Source organism: Myotis nattereri, assembly GCF_964212035.1.
Source record: "Myotis nattereri genome assembly, chromosome: 9".
In the NCBI taxonomy this organism is placed as follows: domain Eukaryota; kingdom Metazoa; phylum Chordata; class Mammalia; order Chiroptera; family Vespertilionidae; genus Myotis; species Myotis nattereri.
In genome coordinates this window covers 8,376,253-8,396,210 of record NC_138084.1, presented here as the reverse complement: position 1 = coordinate 8,396,210, position 19,958 = coordinate 8,376,253, and the positions used below count along the sequence as shown (strand labels likewise).

At 36.5% G+C, this 19,958-nt stretch overlaps 1 protein-coding gene across 1 annotated transcript in view; it reads right to left on the bottom strand.

Moving 5' to 3' along the window:
- Positions 1–19,958, bottom strand: part of HIPK3 (homeodomain interacting protein kinase 3) — a 65,322-nt gene that overhangs the window by 10,313 nt on the left and 35,051 nt on the right. Inside the window, exons 3-6 of the mRNA XM_081099667.1 lie at positions 6,002–6,125; positions 3,441–3,560; positions 1,953–2,039; positions 1,266–1,450 (exon numbers count right to left, since the gene is read on the bottom strand). Of these exons, the coding sequence (XP_080955793.1) occupies positions 1,266–1,450; positions 1,953–2,039; positions 3,441–3,560; positions 6,002–6,125 (516 nt within the window). The remainder of the gene's footprint in view (positions 1–1,265; positions 1,451–1,952; positions 2,040–3,440; positions 3,561–6,001; positions 6,126–19,958) is intronic.

Genomic DNA, 19,958 nt, shown 5'->3' with positions numbered 1-19,958 from the left:
AAAAGTGGAGGGAGATGTCACTGCACTATTATTTTAAATGTATAGAATAGTTTAAAATCAATGTACATTAATTTAAAAATTATTTCCAAAGGAAAAAGATTCTATGACTTGCACTTAATCTGCTTATTTCCAATACTGTTTCTACCAGAAAATCCTACAAGATTTAATTTTAAATCAAGCAAAAGTGTTATCTTATATCTGCAATATTTTTTAAGACAAAAAAGCAACAATAAGCATTTTTTCTTGTTAGTACACTATAATTTTATGACCCCCCCCCTAAATAATTTTTCCTAAATTTCTAGATCTCCACATCCCTAAATTAATGGTACCAATTATGGAGTTATCATGTTATTTTCAAAGTGTTTATATGTGGAAACCACTAGACATTTCTTAAGTATGGAGGGGTGGAGATAGTAGTTCAACTTTATAAAAATACCAATTTTACCTGGCCAGTATGGCTCAGTGGTGGGACATCAACCCATGAACCAGGAGGTCACAGTTCCATTCCCAGTCAAGGAACATGCTTATGTTGCAGGGTCGATCCCCAGTATGGGTGTGCAATTTTAAGGGTAATCCACAAATAGCAGATATCAGTTATCCCTATACCTTCTTCATGCAATCTTTCTAAAATATTAACAGATGATGTTTTAAATGATATACTTTATCCCTTCAGCTTATTAAAATAAAAAAGGTCTGAGGTTCAAAGAATTTGCAAGATCCACCTAAGGTAATTCTGTTAAGGCCTTCTCAATCTGAGAATACATTTTTCTCTACTGCCCCATTAAACAAAAACCTCCTTTCCTTCCACAACACAGGAGAAAAGGGGGAGGGGAGGAAAGCAAATGGTATGAAGGGAAATTGAAAACAGAGTTTGGGGGACTCAAAAGAGAAATAACTGTTAACATTTCCTGCTAATATATATATATATATACACACACACACATACATACACATACACACACACACACATACACACACACACACCTGGTTATTAAGATAAGACTATCATATAAAAACAAAACAACTCAGTCATTTCCAATATAGTGTTTTGGAAAAAGAACACTGGAGTGCAATTGAGATTTATGGTCTAGTTCAACTCTGCCACTTACCAGCCCATGTGACCTTGGCCAAGTTAGTGTGACTTCTTTTGACTCAATTGCTTATATTTAATAAAGAAATTGAATCGTATTTAACACACTAATTTTTTATAGACAGTATTATTATTTTCCCAGAATCACTTTTAAAAAGATTTTAAAGTAACATACTGGTTGCTATGAGGAAAATCTAGAAGATGTTTCATATTAACAAAAGGATGGTTCAACGTTTCAGCTGGAGTAATTCTTAAATCTGCATCGATCAGCAACATTTTCTTTAACAGACTAACAAATTCTCTTCTATCAGCTTTCTCAGCCAAAAGATCACTTCCTTCCAAATCCATCACTGTGTTCACCTGCAAAATCAAAATTTCAAGTCATCAAATAAAAATAAGCCATAGCATATGCTAAAATTCCAGTTTAAAAAAAAAATACACCACAACATAGAAAAAGAATGAAGAACTATAATTATTTTGAAACAAGAAAGAACAATTGAGCTTAACAAATTCTCAAAATGTTTTCAAGCATCAAATAGGGTTCAAAGAAGGAAATAGACCTTTTCCCTAAACAAATCCTTTTCTAATGTGGTATAAAGAAAAGAAATTGGTTTGCTAGGATTTTCCCTTATAAAGAAAAAAAATATTTTTTAAACTAAATAACAGGATTGTATAAATTACTTAATAAAGGCAAATGCAACTTAGTTCCTGGAAGATTAAAACCTTAAAATCAATTTTGTCTGAAAGGGTTAAAAACAGCAAGCATTCCATAGTCATTTAGAAAATGATATTTTCATATTCTTGACAATCAAGCCCAACACCTTCAGCATGTAAGATTCACAACTGTGACTGTGGTACTCACATGCACTATATCATCCAGACTGTTGAATATGTACTTTCTGGCTTCTTTAGACTTCATTCCTGTCTCTGCCTCATGTTCTTCTAGTGTCTTATTGAATATACCAAAGAGGGAAAATAGTATGTTATTACCCATCACTTGTAAATTCTTTATTTCTTTAATTCTGGCATATTTAGTCTAATATATTGAATATTCTAAGGCAGTGGTTCCCAACCTTTTTTTGGACATGCCCCACCTAAGCATCTCTAAAATCCTGATGCCCCCCTGTGACATATAATTCTTATTATTCAGAAAGTGAACTCCCATTTACATGGAGAAGGCCTAAAAGGCCATTAACTTAATCTAAACAAGCTTCCAAAGAACAACATGGCATTCATGAAAGAGAAAAATAAAAGAAACAAAGGACACAGTTGAAGTACTGAGGAAGAAATCACTAAGAAATTGTTAAAAAAAATATTATTATTAATATGAAGTGATATGAGACAAATAGCAAATAAAGTTTCAAAACATGTAATAGCCCTAGCTGGTTTGGCTCAGTGGATAGAGCATCAGCCTGAGGACTGAAGGGTCCCAGGTTGGATTCCAGTCAAGGGCACGTGCCTGGGTTTCAGGCTTGATCCCCAGCAGTGGGTGTGCAGGAGGCAGCTGATCAAATGGTTCTCTCTCATTGATGTTTCTCTCTCTCTCTCCCGTTCCCTTCCTCTTTGAAATCAATAAATATATATATATATATATATATATATAAAAATTTTTAAACATAACAGAGAACTGAAATACATAAATATGTTACAATATATATTTATGTACTGTATATGAGGTCCCTAGAACCATAAGAAATGCAAAAAATTCACTGTTAATAACTCATTCTTGAATTTCCCCCCTTAAAAATCAAATTACCCCCCTGTGGGGCCTATGTCCCACGTTTGGAATTACTGTTTTAAGAGAAGTAGTAGTTTCAAAAGGAATAACTACCATAAATGTACGTTTTTTTAAGTACAAAAAAATTAAAAGAGCTTGGTTCAGGTAAAAAAAAACAAAAACATATACATACAACAAATTCCTTAAACAAAATAATTACGAAGTTAATATTACATTGAGGATTTGTTGATCCCCCAAAGATCCAGGAATAAATTCAGTACTTGGGTTATGTACTAAGGGGTTAGATTCAGTGCTTTTCCTATAAAGCTTAATAATGTAGACCTGGATAAAGAAGATTAAACACACAGAACACAAGTAATTATACTCATAAAATTTTTTTAAAAATCATTTAAGATGAGTTAATAATTATGTTGCCAGGTCAGAGAATGAGCTAAGTCATTCAAAAAAACGGCTTTCCCCTCCTTATGGGGCGGAGGGAGGGGTATGTATGTCAAAAATGAAAATTAAAAAGAAGGAAAAATGCAATAAAATAAAAATAAGCATGGAGGGCATTATCTATGCACATGAGACAATGTTTTTCTAAATATATATATATATATTTAAATGAATTACCTTTAATCTCCAACCAGAATGAGAAATATCTGTTTCTCTGCAAAAAAATCTTGTGGATTTTGTACCCACATTTAACAACTGTTCTCCTGGTAAACCTTGAGTCTGAGAAATGTATCGAATCTGAAAAATAATTTACAAAACATCAGAGTTTATTCTTTCATGCAACAGATATTAATTGAATACCTATTAAATATCAGACATTATGCCAGGTATCAGGTCAAGAATTAAATGATATAGTCTGTGTCCTCGAGAAATTCACAGTCTAGTGGGGAATACACAAGTCAACAATTATAATGCAGTTATAAGTATCATATAATTATTATAAATATCATAATAAATGCATGCTTTATGTAAAGACACAGAAAGGAAGGGATACCTAAAAATAATTCTAGTTCCAGAAAGTTCCAGAAGAGGTAATGCTCAAGTTGGGTCTTAAAGAACAAATAAGAGTTTGTTAGCCCTGGAGGAATGGGGAAAATCTAATCTATTATTGTTTGTGTTAATGTTATAATAAGAGTAAATACGGAAAATCAGGAGAAAATGCCCACACATTCAGAGTGGAAGCACAGAGGTTCAATAAGGGAGAAATGGCAAGAGATGACATTGAACTAGAGGCAAAAGGATTTTATTTACTCCAGGAGGTAATAATAATGGGAAACCACTGGAGACATCTAGGCAGGAAATCGACGTTACATTTTTAACATCTAAGGATGGTGAGAAGCTGAAGCCAGAGGAGAGATGAGGAGGGCATGAGTTGAGAGCCTGTAGGGACAGAAAGGAAGGCGTGGATTTCAGAGAGACTTAGATTGACAGAGGCTTGGTGAATTATGGCTGTGGGAGCACTGGCTTGACTGAGTCAGTAGCAGAAGAGAGATGAGCACTCTCAGAATACTGAAAAGTTCCCGCCTCAGGGCTCTGAACTTAATATCCTTCTGTTTGGAACACTCTTTGCCCAGACATCTGTATGGCTCATCTTTCACTTCCTTCAGCTCTCAGCTCAAATGTCACCTTATTCATGAAGCCTCCCATGACCCACCAATAAATAATAAGCTCTTCCCTCTTCAGTAACCCATATCTTCCTTACTCTGTTGTATTCTTCTCCACCATGCTTTCTAACAGCTGATACTCTCCATGATTACTTTCTATGTTCTTACCCGACTCTCCATGAGAATGTGAAGTTTCATGAAGAGAAGAACTTTGCTTTGTTAACTTAAATATACACCCATGATAATGTCTGATACATAGTAGGCCCTCAAATATCTGTTCCCCAATTTAATGGCTAAGCAGCACAGGGGATAAAAAGAGGCTTAACTCCTCTAAACTGTGTTTGAGAACACAGGATTCTCATTTTTTAAACCTCAAGGACTCTGCTCTATCAATTAATCCATCCTCCCCCTGCATCTTCTATTTGTTCCTCTCTGAGATCATTCCCCTCAAGTTACATAAATGATTAATATCTTCTATCCCCCTCAAAATTTCCTTTAACTATTTAAAATTCTTTCCTCATTCACTTAAGGGTCTTAAAATAGCCTATATCTTATTTCTCATCTCAACGCACTACAATTTGAATTTTACTATCGCTCCCATAATATGGTTAAGACAAGTAATGGCCTGTTAATAATTGACATATTTAATAGCCCCATATTAATCCTTTTTCTACCGTGATACTATTACCCATTACCTTTTTACTTAAAAACTCTGTTCCTTCCATCTCCACATTTTTTCTGGTTCTCCTCTTAATTCTTGACACTCTTTAATTGCCTTCCTCCATATGACATTGCCTTCCAGAGTTTTATGTCTTCTTCCTTCCCTCTACAAGCCCCAAGTGTCCCTAGTTTTATATCTAAATCTAAATATTTATCTCTTGCTCTGGAGCTGTAGATTCAACTGCTTATTGAAACTCTCCAATCAGCTGGCCTTTAGGTACTTCAAAGTGAACATATTCTAAACTGATTTTCCCTAAAATCTGTTAATTCTCATGTCTTCCCCCTTTGATAAACAGCAACCCAACCACACAAATCAGAAACTTTGTCTGATTTATGCCAGACAAGTCTTTCTCCCCCATTACCCTCCCCAACATCCAAAACCGTAGCCATTTTACCTCATTGGCACTTTTCTTAACTGCCCCTCCTCCCCATCCCTATTTCAGGTCTTCTTCAATTCTGAGCTATGCAATTTCACATTGCCTCCCTAATGACCCCATCCATGCAGCCCCAATTTATTATTCACACTGCTAAAGCACTATTACTTAAATGGACACAGTCCAATAATATAAACATGATGCAAAAAAAATCTCCCACGAACTTTACAAAACTGGTTTTTGAGCCTGTGGACTCAAACTTTGTTTATGAAATGCACTTAGTGTTTATAAAAGAGTTTTTAAAAATCAAACACAGTTTTGAGATCTTGAATTTAAAATCCACAAGATCTCAGGTCTCGCCATTCTATTTTTAAAAGATTTTCCACATGTATTGTGTACCTAAAGAAATGCATTCTTAGTAGTGTATTTTTTTTCTTTACAATCTACCAATTCTACTAGATTATCTTGACAGCTCTGTTACCTGGTCATACTCCAATGCTCCTGGGTAGAGCGGCCATCCAAGGAATAATTCTGCAATCACGCATCCCAATGACCACATGTCTATGGCTTCACAAAATGGCAGCCCCAATATAATCTCTGGAGCTCTGAAATTAAAAAAAAATAAAAAATCAGAATGGGTTTCCTACAGTAGGTCTCAACCTTCTGGCCCTTTAAATACAGTTCCTCATGTTGTGACCCAACCATAAAAGTATTTTCGTTGCTACTTTGTAACTGTAATGTTGCTACTGTTATGTATCGTAATGTAAATATCTGATATGCAGGATGGTCTTGGGCGACCCCTGTGAAAGAGTCGTTCGACCGCCAAAGGGTCACGACCCACAGGTTGAGAACCGCTGCTTTAAAAGTATCTGATTTCATCTGACATTCTAAGGAAAGTTAATAAATGACAGAAAAAATACCTTCTATTTATAGTAACTCTTCACTTTTCAGAACTCTTTGAAACCTAGTCATAATCCTGAATTAAGCTTTAGAAGGTGCACTATGTACAATATTGCTATGATAAAATATCTACACTTACACTTCATGCTTTTATTAACATAACATGAAAAAGCAAAAAGCATACGCTTGGTTTTGAGACTACAGCAGATTAGATATAAAACACTAGAAAGAAAACTGGCAAACTATTAAATACATGCACTATGACATCAACAGAACTGAAAACCAGACGTTGAGAGATAAGACCAAAACAAAATAAAACCCCAAAGGCTACAAGTGAATCTAGACTTAGATAATATTTCAGAACAGGATAATAAATATTCACATAATTAGAGACATTAGTCATCCAAAAGAGACAAGACCAAGTTCCATGTATTCTGCTTTAAAAGGCAAAAAAGTAGGCTATATCAAAACAGTTAAAAAGCATTTTAGCACTTAACGAGCTTTGATTATTTAGAAAATGTATTCCATGAAAGATATCATTCCCACATAAATTACGTTGCTATTTCACATAGCTTTCCCATGAGAAGATTAACAACCTATGACAGTCTCCACATAAAGCTATGTAACTCCAAAGTCATACATTCATAGTTTACTAGATTTGCATGTTCGTATTTTCTACTTTAAAAACAATCTCAAATTTACAGAGATGTTGTAAGAATAGTATAATGAAAATTTTTTCCTGAACCACTTGAGAACAATTTGCCAAATAAAATAACTATATACTTTGTATTTCCTACAAACAGGAATATTCTCTTAAATAACTACAATACCATCATCAAAATCAGGAAATGAACAGATACATCTCTACATCTAAGCCTCAGACCCAAAATTTGGCCAATTATATTAATAATGTCCAAGTCAGAATCATGCATTGCATTAGGTTGTCTTATCTCTTTGTCTTTTTCTTTTTTAAATTTAAATATATAAATATATATATTTAAATATATTTTTACTCATTTCAGAGAGGAAGAGAGAGGGAGGGAGAGATAAAACACCAATGATGGTGAGAGAGAATTATTGATTGGCTGCCTCCTGCATGCCCTTTACTGGGGATGAGCCTGCAACCCGGGCATGTGCCCTGACCAGGAACCGAACCGTGACCTCCTGGTTCATAGGTGGATGCTCAACCACTGAGCCATACCAGTCAGGCTCTTTTAGTCTTTTTCAATGTGAAATAGTTCCTTACTTGACCTTGGCTAAGACATTACAGACGAGTTATTAAAAAATGTCCCCCTTAATGTGGATCTGTCTGATGTTTACTCATAATTATATCTGGGTTATAAATCTTTAAGAGGAATATTACGGAATTAATGTTTTCTCATTATATGCTATCAAATGGCATATAATTTTGATTGTTCCTTTACTGATAATGTTCACTTTGATTACTTGGTTAACATGGTGTCTACTAGATTATCACCACTATTTTGTGTGCCATAAAATATTATCATTTTCTATGTGTATCATTACATGTAAAAGACTGGGAAGCAATACCTTAAAGCACTTATAATCTAGATGAAACTGTCAGCAATGTCAGAGTTCTACCAGCTAGTCTTACAATAAAATAAACTCTAAGAATTGAACTATGCATGAAAGAATAATATATCCCTCAGCAATGAAACAAGCTTACAATTTTAGTTACTTCTTGTTTCTCAAATTCTTCCCCTGAGCTAAATATACTTTTCTATAAAAATGATCATAGCAGGGATTGATATGTGCAACATTCTTAAAATAAATTTTCTGTTCTCCTAAAGGGAGTTCTTCCACTTCCTTTGCAATCTACCTTAACTCCCTTCTGAGCACCAACAATGTGGCAGTGCTAAGGATACAGAGGGAATAAACATCATTTGAACTTTTGCAGAACAGGCAAGGCACACACTGAACATGTCTAGTGAATGGAGACTATAAATAAACCTGTTTACCACTCTATCACAATTAGCAGGCAAGTGTCAAAACCACAAACAAGCTCAAAAAATTAGGCCATATGCTAAAAAAGGCAATCTCTACCTTAAATGCTGCTGTTTGTTTGTTTTTTTGCCATGTGCTTTCAATGAAATTTATCATTATTCATTAAGACCAAATCCTTTCTACTTTTTCTAAACCTTGAAACACTGACATAAAATATAAAATGGGTAAGCTGAAAAGAAAACTTTTTTTAAGTGGTAAACTAAACTCTAGATGGTTTGCAGGACTTTCGCTAGACCCCAGAAGGGAATGTTGGCAGTAGATGCCTCAAATAAAAACATAGTGAAGCACTGTCACTCAGAAAAGATGACGATTAATGGAATATTTTATTTATGTAACTTTTATTTACTTTTTAAACTGAAAATTCAACTACTGACAGAAGAAACCCAGCCTTGTTAGACCGGACAGCCGAACGACCTTCCGAATGTCCTTCTGGATGACCTTCTGGACAAAGCCAGGGCTGTGAGGGCCAAGGCAAGCTGCGGTGGCTGAGAGGGCTGAGCCACTTGCACGAATTTCTTGCATCGAGCGTCTGGTGTTCTTATAATAGAGAGAGGTGCTTTAAGTTACCACGGAAAATGCCATTAAACTATGAATTCATGTGATGATTTCATGGCTATCATAAAATGGCTACTAACTTAGTTTTCCACAGACAGAGACTATATCAGTTAGGCCAACAAGAGCATCAGTATGGTACTGCTAGTCTTTAGCTTCTTATGACTCTGGAGCAGGGGTGGGCAAACTTTTTGACTCGAGGGCCACAATGGGTTCTTAAACTGGACCGGAGGGCCGGAACAAAAGCATGGATGGAGTGTTTGTGTGAACTAATATAAATTCAAGTAAACATCATTTTCATAAAAGGGCATGGTCTTTTTTTTTTTTTTTTTTTTTTTTTAGTTTTATTCATTTCAAATGGGCCGGATCCGGCCTGCGGGCCGTAGTTTGCCCAAGGCTGCTCTAGTGACAGAACAACACAGGTCCAGTCAGGTCTAGCACACTGATCAAACAATTTCTGAAATGACAAAGCTGATGATTCTCTCAGGTAACGTCCCTCAATAAGACTGCAAGGTGCAGCTATCTAGGCTTCTCTTGATGATGCTCCGATACAAACATATATCTACATACTTCTCTAATTTTGACAATAAGATACCAGAGAAAAGCAACAGAAACCTGAAAATAGTAAACTCAATAAAGATAAAAGTACTAAAATAAGGATGGTCTTCTCTGAGATAAAGATGCAGAATGAGATCAACTAAAGGACTTGTATGCATGCGTATAAGCATAACCAATGGACATAAGACACTGGGGGATAGGGGAGGCTGGGGGACTGTCTAGGGCGGGGGGATAAAATGGACACATATGTAATACCCTTTGTAATACTTTAAGCAATAAAAAAATTAAAAAAAAAAAAAAAGATGCAGAATGCATTTTTTTAAGTAACAGTTTTATTAAATTATAATTGACATACCATATAATTCACCCATTTAAGTGGTAAAATTTAATGGTTTTTAGTATGTTCACAGAATTGTGCAACCACCGTCACCCAGCCTTGGTAGGAAAAGATGTTTCTCATTTTTATCACCCCAAAGAAACCCTATATCCCTTAGCAGTCACTCCTCATTTGTCCCAAATTTCTCCATTCCCAGGTCATCACAAATCTACCTTCTGTCTCTTTAGATTTGCCTATTCTGGACATTTCATACAAAGGAAATAAAACAACATGAGGTCTTCTGTGACTTGTTTCTTTCTCTTGGCATAATGTTTTCAATGTTCAACCACGTTGTAGCATGTATCAGTACTTCATTTTTTTTTTTTTTAAATTAAGAATGACAATGTTAAAGATGGGAGTGTCTTTATTTTTTAAAATATATTTTATTGATTTTTTACAGAGAGGAGAGGAGAGGGATAGAGAGTTAGAAACATCGATGAGAGAGAAACACCAATCAGCTGCCTCCTGCACACCTCCCACTGGAGATGTGCCCGCAACCAAGGTACAGGCCCTTGACGGGAATCGAACCTGGGAACCTTCAGTCCGCAGGCCGACCCTCTATCCACTGAGCCAAACCAGTTAGGGAAGTACTTCATTTTTTACTGCTGAATAGTATTCCATTGTATGGATATACCATAATTATTTATCCATTCATCAGGTGATGGACATTCCAATTGTTTCCACTTCTGGGCTATTATGAAAAATGAGAACTTAAGCAAGAGAAGCCATGTCAGTTCACCAGCCTACTGAGCAAGAATACACTCCAGTGCTAAAGATGGTCAGAGCACAGTCTATACACCAAACACAGTACATATTGCCTAGGACAGAACTAGCCAGTACAGAAATGCCTTTGATGGAATATACAGTATATTCAAAAGGGAAAAGAAGGTACTAGTGTTAAAAGAATTATTGATTTTTCTACTTTGTTCAATGAATCAGGCTTTATGAGTTAATCTTGTACAGGTATACCCCTTTATCAAACTTCTAGAGCACTAAAATAATAAGAACCCCCTGTCCATATAATGGCAATCCTATATAATAACGCAAATCAACCGAACTGTGAAACGACCCATCGCTATGATGCGCACTGACCAGCAGGGGACAGACACTCAATGCCTCCTAAAGGGAGTTGCCCCCTGGTGGTCAGTGTGCCCCCACGGGGGAGGGGGACACCACTCAGCCAGAAGCCAGGCTCACAGCTGGTGAGCACAGCGGTGGTGGCGGGAGCCTCTCCTGCCTCCATGGCAGCACTAAGCTGTCAGTCGGACATCCCCCTAGGGCTCCCAGACTGCAAGAGGGCACAGGCTGGGCTGAGGGACCCCCCAAGTGTACGAATTTCATGCATTGGGCCTCTAGTCCAATATAAAAGAGCATGGACCATGGGTGCAATACCCTTTGGGTAAATTTCATAAGAACGTTTTATTAAACTGGTACTGAAATATTGGGAATTGGCAGAAAGGCTCTGGGAAGACAAATTTTGGAGTCTGATAAGGAAGCACTGATTTCAAATACTGAAAACCATCTAAATAGAACTAGATTTGAAACACTCAAGAGTAGATACCTCGCTCTCCCTCTAACAGCAAGTAATTTATCTGAGCCTTAGTATCTTCATTTTTTAAATGGGATTTTACCAACCTTATATACTCCAAAGATTATCTAAAGAACTAAGTAGCCCTAGCTGGTGTGACTCAGTGGATAGAGTGTTGGCCTGCAGACTGAAGGGTCCCAGGTTCGATTCCAGGCAAGGACACATGCCTGGGTTGTGGGCTCAATCCCTAGTGTGGGGCATGCAGGAGGCAGCCTATCAATGATTCTCTCTCATCATTGATGTTTTTATCTCTCTCCCTCTTCCTTCCTCTATGAAATCAATAAAAATATATTATAAAAAAATAAAGGACTAAGTAAGAGAATGTGTGTAAAATATAAAACAATATATACATTCCCCTAAGTTAGTCATGCTCCCACTTTCCTAATTCACACCTCTCTTCTCAAACTACCACCTCCTCCCCCATCCTCATTCCTGATTGTTTTCACTGCATCCTACTTTACTGGGAACAAAAAAAGATGGAATTTGAAAGAAACTTCTACATTCTCCCCACATGTACTAGCCCACTTGCATCTGTCAGTGCTTCTATCTAAGGCATCCATGTTCACTTATTGAAGTATACCACCAATTTCCCACTCTCTCTCATCAATATCTCTCCACATACAAAACCATCCCACATCTGCCATCTTGGAAAAAAATCTCGTTTATACACTCTCCTTCAGCCATAACCCTTTTCTCTGTTCCTTTTACACCAGTCCTTCTTGAAAGCACTGCTTAGAAAAGATGCCTCCAATTCTGCCTCTAACTTGAACTCACTCAAATCACCATCCCATCATTCTACCAAAATAGCTCTTGTCAAGGTCACCATCAGCCACTGCATCACCACATCCTTAATTTACTTACTTGCAGCATCGACAAAGCTGATTATGTTCTCCCTGCACTAAACACTGTCTGCATTTGGCTTCTGGAACACCATTTAGTTCTCCTCTTTACCTCTCTAGCACTCCCCTCTCAAATTCCTTTCTACTTCCATCTCATTTCCACAACCTTTATAAATTCTGGAGTGCCTCCAGGCTCAGTCTTTGGATATCTATCATCTCTATGTACATTCACTTTCCTAAGGCAATATTATCCAATCACAATTTTAAATACATACCCACCACTATTCATAAGACTCCCAAATGTGTATCTCCAATCCAGACCTCTCTCCTTAATTCCAGACTTATGTATCCAACTGCCTATTCAACATCTCTTCTGAATATCTAGCAGATATCTCAAACTGATCATATCCAGTGGATTTATCAACCAATGGCAGCTATTAGCAGTCATTCAGGAATGCTAAGAATATCTTTGTTAAATCAAGTACATGAACCAAGCACGTTATCAACCAAGAGACATTTACATGTTAGCCACTTTGTATCTGGGACAGTGTTTTGACTACATAATAAATACAATTTACTGAACTTTAGTAGTAGGCACCATGGAAATAACTGTTAATGCATTATGTCATTTAAAGAAGGTGTTCTAAAAACAGATTTCTGCATTGTTCTTCTGCTCCAAGATTAAAAATGCTATGAAATAAAATGTTCCATATAAAACAGAAAAACCCCTTAGCCAACCTACAGAATCATAAAAAATAATAAACCATTGCTTTTGAAGCAACTAAGTTTTGGAGTTGTCACAGCAACAAATAATTGACATACTGCCCAAAGTACCCAGAAAGTGATGTAGTGATTGAGATTTCAAATGCCTGATTCCAAAAGCCTTTCTTTTTTAATAGAAAAGTTCTATTTTTTTTTTCAAGTATTTTATTGATTTTTTACAGAGAGGAAGGGAGAGGGATAGAGAGTTAGAAACATCGATGAGAGAGAAGCATCGATCAGCTACCTCCTGCACACCCCCTACTGGGGATGTGCCTGCAACCAAGGCACATGCCCTTGACTGGAATCGAAACCAGAACGCTCTATCCACCGAGCCAAACCAGCCAGGGCAGAAAAGTTCTGTTTTTTATTTTTTAAAATATTGTTGAAAATATTATGTCTCCTTTTTTTCCCCATTGACCCCATCTAGCCTGTCCCCGCCTTCACCATACTATTGTCTCTATATCATACCACCTCAAATTAGAAAATCCTGTGTCCAAAAGAAACATAGAAAGCCAAACCAACAGAAAACCTAGAAATGGACACCAAAGTCAGTTTTAGCAATTCAATCAAAGTTATGCCCTAGATTTATTTTCCACAGAACAGGGAAATACTAAATGACCTTATTTCCTAATAATCCCGTAACATGAGAGACCACTCTGTGCCCTTTTTCTTTTTTGTCCTCACCTGAGGATATTTTTGTCCATTGCTTTTCAGAAAGAGGTAAGGAAGGAAGGAGAGAGAGAGAGAAACATCGATGTCAGAGACACACATTGACTAGCTGTCTCCCACACTTGCCCCAATCATTGCAGGGATCAAACCTGCAACCCAGATGGGTACTTACGTACCCTTGACAGGAATCTAACACAAGACAATGCTTTTACCTCTGAGCCACACCTGCCAGAGTGGTATGTGTCTTTTTTGATTAACTGGTCTTTAGCTTTCTAAGACAATCAAAAGAAAAAAGTATTTTGCTGCCATTTTTTAAACCCACTTTTCATTCTGTATAATTCCCTTAAAAATATATAACAGCAATAGCATCATGCAGTTACATAACACTATAAACTAAGTAATCCTCTAAATGCTTTATAAATATTAACCCATTTGATATTCATATCAATCCTTTTAATAGATAAAGAAACAGATCCAAGGAGAAGTAACTTGCGTAAGGGTCACAAAGCAAGTACCAGGTACAGCTGGGATGCAAAGCCAGGTTTTATAGCTTCAGAATCCATACTTTTATCTAGTCTATCTTAAAATAATTCCTAGTGTTACTATAACTATCAGACTCAGGTTTTTATCTACTATAAGCTTTCCCACTCAGATGCTATACTTACCATTGTGTTCTCTTTTTTTTCTTCATTGTGTTCTTTTTCTCTTTAAAAATATCACCTTTTGCCGAAACCGGTTTGGCTCAGTGGGTAGAGCGTCGGCCTGCGGACTGAAAGGTCCCAGGTTCGATTCCGGTCAAGGGCATGTACCTGGGTTGCGGGCATATCCCCAGTAGGAGATGTGCAGGAGGTAGCTGATCAATGTTTCTAACTCTCTATCTCTCTCCCTTCCTCTCTGTAAAAAATCAATGAAATATATTTTAAAAAAATATATCACCTTTGATTTTAAGACTCATCAGGAAATATAAAAACACTTATGTGAAAAGAACTCTAGTTGACATTTTACTAAGCCATATTCCTGGTCTTTAAGCATTTACTCATCTTAACCATAAATAATCTTTCATATTAAATACACAGATATCTGCTGGATGCCTCTTAGTTAAAATAAGGCTCTTATTTTGGCAGCTACTGTGTTCCTAATGATGACTGTGTGACATCCTTTTGCAGACACAATTAGGAAATGAGTTAAACAGTGGTTGTACGGTCTACTAGCTCACAGGTGTGATTACTCATAAATACCAATTCAACATCATGCACTCAATAAATTTTAACAAATCATAACCCTATACTTAGCAGAAGACAGCAAAGACCTAAAGTGGTTGCAAAATGCAGGTACAGGTAAACATGTGTTTGTACAAGCATAGCAAATCTTGGAAAGGTTACATACCCAAGTTTTATTGGCAATTATCTCTGGCAAGGAGGAGGGAAAAGTATGCATTTGCACACCATTTGTTTCTAAAACAAACATCTCCTATTATAAAATAAAAAATTAATGTTTAAAAATTATCAGCCATCAAATTAGACTAAATGATCAGGGATTGGTGAATCTTCTTTATTTCCTTTCGTTATAAGAAAAAATTTCTCACTAGAAAAATGTTCATTGAATTTATTGGGGTGACATTGGTTAGTGAGAATTTCTGGCGTGGGAATGCACTGCCTCAGGAGGGAAGGAATACTGGAGGTGTTTCCCTCAGAGGTGCTATCATTGTGTGTAGGTGATACCATGAAGGAGATCCTCCTGAGAGAACAGAGGAACTTACACCGGAGTACCTCCAAGAATCCCTCCAAATGATAATGCAACTAAAATGTATAGTATTAAAGAACATTTTGACAACTGGAACTTTAACAGAAGGATGACTGTTAAAATACACTAATGAGTTTAATCCAGCTTAATCAGTACTCTTTTCAATATCCTGCAGAATGGTGCTTTTTAAAAAACCAACAAAACCTCAACATTCTTATTAAAAGGCAAATAGATTTCAAAAGAAACAATCAACCATTTTTAGAAATTTTTTCTTTTTAGCCAAAACCGGTTTGGCTCAGTGGATAGAGTGTCGGCCTGCAGACTGGGGGGTCCCAGGTTCGATTCCGGTTAGGGGCATGTGCCTGGGTTGCGGGCACATCCCCAGTGGGAGATGTGCAGGAGGCAGCTGATCGATGTTTCTCTCTCATCGATGTTTCTGACTATCTCTCTCCCTTCCTCTCTGTAAAAAAATCAATACAATATATTTAAAAAAAAAAAAGAAATTTTTTCTTTTTAAAGTTATGGTTGTTTTTAATGTGTTGCTTTAGGCAATAATATCACTACAAAACACTGGGTATTCACACAGATTGTACTTTATGACTAACCGCAACTACTCAACAACATGTGGAAATGTAATCAAAGTACAGGCTCTTAGAATAGGCACTCATTCAAATGTAGCTCGAGTCACAGGCTAAAAATATCACAATTAAAAATATCCTCATTGCAAGGCCACTTAATCTTTGAGTATGTAGGACAATGATCCAGATCAAAACACCAAGTACAAAGAACAGCAGTAATAATATTTTCAAAACCTATTAAATGTTAAATCTGAGTGGTGGAGGATAGGAGACAGCAAAGGTTTAATATGCATTACCAATATACAGATGTATAGCTTAGAGTCCTATGCCCAAAAAGATTGATACATCAATAATCTGCATATTTAACTAATTAACAGCTAGGAAAAATGTATTTCATTTATAGACAGCACCATTTATTTCATGTCTTATATGCCAAGAACAGTTACAAGATCATTCAAAATTCTCATGATAGGAAAGAGAAAACTGTTAACACCTATCAAGAGAGAGAAACCAAGAGCTGGATTGGTAGGGGAATATGAAAAGTATCTGTAGAAAATAAAAGAAAAACATGTCAGTAACTGAGGCTGAATGTGTGTTCTTTATAGGTTGGCTTATATACTATTAGATGTAGAAAAATCACAGATCATATACATAACTACATTATTAATATCTTACATTTGTATTGCATCTGTACTTCACCACCCATTCAAGTATTTTATTTTATGAGGTAACAAAGATATATTTTGTTATCACAGTTCTACAGGTGACTAGGAGGAAAGTTGGAAACAGCCCAGATTTTCTTAAATTTTTTTAAAATGTTTTTACTGATTTCAGAGAGAGGGGGAGAGGGAGAGACAGATAGAAACATCAATGATGGGAGAGAATCATTGATCGGCTGCCTCTTGCACACCCTCTACTGGGGATCAAGCCCACAACCGCTGCATGTTCCCTGACCGGGAATCAAACCCTGAACTCTTGGTTCATGGATCAACACTCAACCACTGAGCCACACGGGCCAGGCAGAATATCTTAAATTTATTTGACTATGAAATATATTTAAAATTATAATGTATTATCAGTAGATGCCAAAAGAAGCTCATAATCTATAAGGTGTGATTCAAATAAATCAAACAGAAATTATTTAATTGCAATAAATGATTCATTTTTGTAACCCTATAATTATTAAAATAACAAAAATGTTTATGAAGCCCTTATTAGAAGTCATATTCCATTCATTATTTCATTAAATTCTAACAAAATCCTCTGAGGCAGGTACTGTATTATCTCATTTTAGAGATGAGGAAACTGAAGCACAAGGTCTCTCAGTGAGTGAGTAGTGATGCTTATATACAAAGTCTGAGTGAGAGACCAAGCTCCTCCACACCATGGAGATAAATCATTTCTATTTTATGAACTACTGCAAATGTGTTACGTAATCACATGACCACATACCTGTGCATTAACAAGCAGGTAGAAGATTAGGCCCTGATCCATTGAGCGATCTCTAATACAACCTGGTGGTGCTCTGGAGCACACCATTTCTTAATGGCAAATAATCTCTTAACAGCTAGGCACACAGTATTCTTCTGCTTACTTTTCCTTGTAACTTTTTATACAGTATTGATGTACCTTTAGACTTATAGGAAAATGCAAAATTAGTACAAAGAATTTTTATATACCCTCAGATTCCCCAACTGTTAACATTTTACCACATTTGTTTTCATCACTTTGATAAACACACACAAATATAATTTTCTGAATCACTTGAGAGTTAGTTGCAGCCACTGTATCCCTTACTCTAAATACTTCATCCAGTTTGTACTTCCTAAAAACAAGGAGAGTCTCTTGCTTACCTACAGTGTATTTGTCAAAAGCGGGAAATTACTATTAATACAATACTATTATTCAGATTTTTCCAATTGTCCTATATTGCTGTCCTTCAAAACAAACAAAAATTTTAAAATTAAATAAATCCCAGGCCCACGACTCTTTAGCTTCCTTTATCTGGAATAGCTCCTCAAGATTCCTGTGGTTTTCATGATATATTTTCAAAATACTAACTAGTTAGTTATTTTGTGGAATGTCCCTCAATCTCTATTCAGTGTTTCCTCACAACAAAGTTCAAGTTATCTATTTTCAGCAGGAATACCACAGGAATGGCCCTAGCTTATGCTTAATTTTTTAAAAGTGTAAATTAGAAAGCATATTACTACTATCAACTTTTTCAAGGAATATCTATTAATACTTCCCAGAACAAATTGTTATATGCTGGTACAATCAAATAAGGAAAGATTTTGTACTATCAGAACAGTGAATTCAAAACCCAGTTCTGGCAGTTAGTTATAAAACTCTAGGCCTTAAGGCATGTTATTCATTCATTTGCAAATGAGGAATACACTTGTGGTTCCAGATTATTGTAGCAATAAAAACAAGTAAAGCCCTGCCCGATTTGGCTCAGTGGGTGGAGCGTCGGCCTGCAAACTGAAGGGTTCAGGGTTCGATTCCAGTCAAGGGTACATGCCTGGGTTGCGGGCTTGATCCCCAGTCGGGGGGGTGTAGGAGGCAGCTGGTCAATGATTCTCTCTCATCATTGATGTTTCTCTCTCCCTGACCCTTCCTCTGAAATCAACTTAAAAAAAAAATGTAAAAAAGTAAAGCCCTGGCCAGTTTGGCTCAGTGGATAGAGTGTCTGCCTGTGGACTGAAGGGTCCTGGGTTCGATTCCAGTCAAGGGCACATGCTCAGGTTGCGTGCAGGAGGCAGCTGATCAATGATTCTCTCTCATCATTGATGTTTCTATCTCTCTCTCCCCTTCCCTTCCTCTCTGAAATCAATAAAAATATATTTTTTTAAAAAAAGTAAAAAGAGCCTGGCACATAACTAATCTCCCTTTCAACCAAAAAGAATCTGAAATTGAGTGCTTGAGTGGTTACCCCAAAGTTGCAGGGCCGATAAACAAAATGGTGCCAAAACAAAAACTTGGATTTAGCCTGTAAGTCTTACTAATATAAGCAATAAAATGTGCCTCTACAGCCCTGTTACTATTTATGCACGTGTCTTATCTATTAAGAACGTACGGTCCTTAAGATCAGGAGCTGCCTCCCAGTTGGTTTTAGACTTCATACAGCCCGTGGCAGAGTATTTTACAAACCAGTCACTCCTTAAAGATGTGCTCAATGAACACAAAACATGCAATTAGACACAATGCTTCCTAAAATGCATTGCATTTTAATATACATTTAAAATGAAATTCTCAGATATCTGATAACCTACAAAACAGGCAACTTATGAACCTAGACAATTGGAATTTAAAAGATTATGAACATATGAAACACCCACACATACATATTCTCTCAACCTAACCCTGAATAATTTTCTACCAGAACCATTAATCCCAACAAATAACCATTCTAAAGAATTGCCAGGAATCTCATTTAGAAGCTTTCAAATATATTGGATTATATTCTGCCTAATAAAAGAAAAATGGAAGGTTACTTAGTAGCTAGTGTCACACTAATATCCCCAGCAAGAACTATAAAAGCTAAATCACACACACACACACACACACACACACACGGAGCTGTGTGTATGGCCTACAGGTCATAATGATGAAGTCAACGCAGGTTCATCAGTTATAACTAACTTAACTTACCACTGTGGTATGGGATGTCAATAATGGGGAAGGTTGTATGTGTGTGGAAGGAGAAGGGATATATATGGAAGTCTGGTTTTTGCTCAATTTTGCTGTGAACCTCAACAGCTCTAAGAAATAAAGTTGATTAAAAAAAAAAAAAAAAGCTGTGTGAAGTCAGAGATCAGACAACAGCTAGGACTTAAGGGAACAAAATC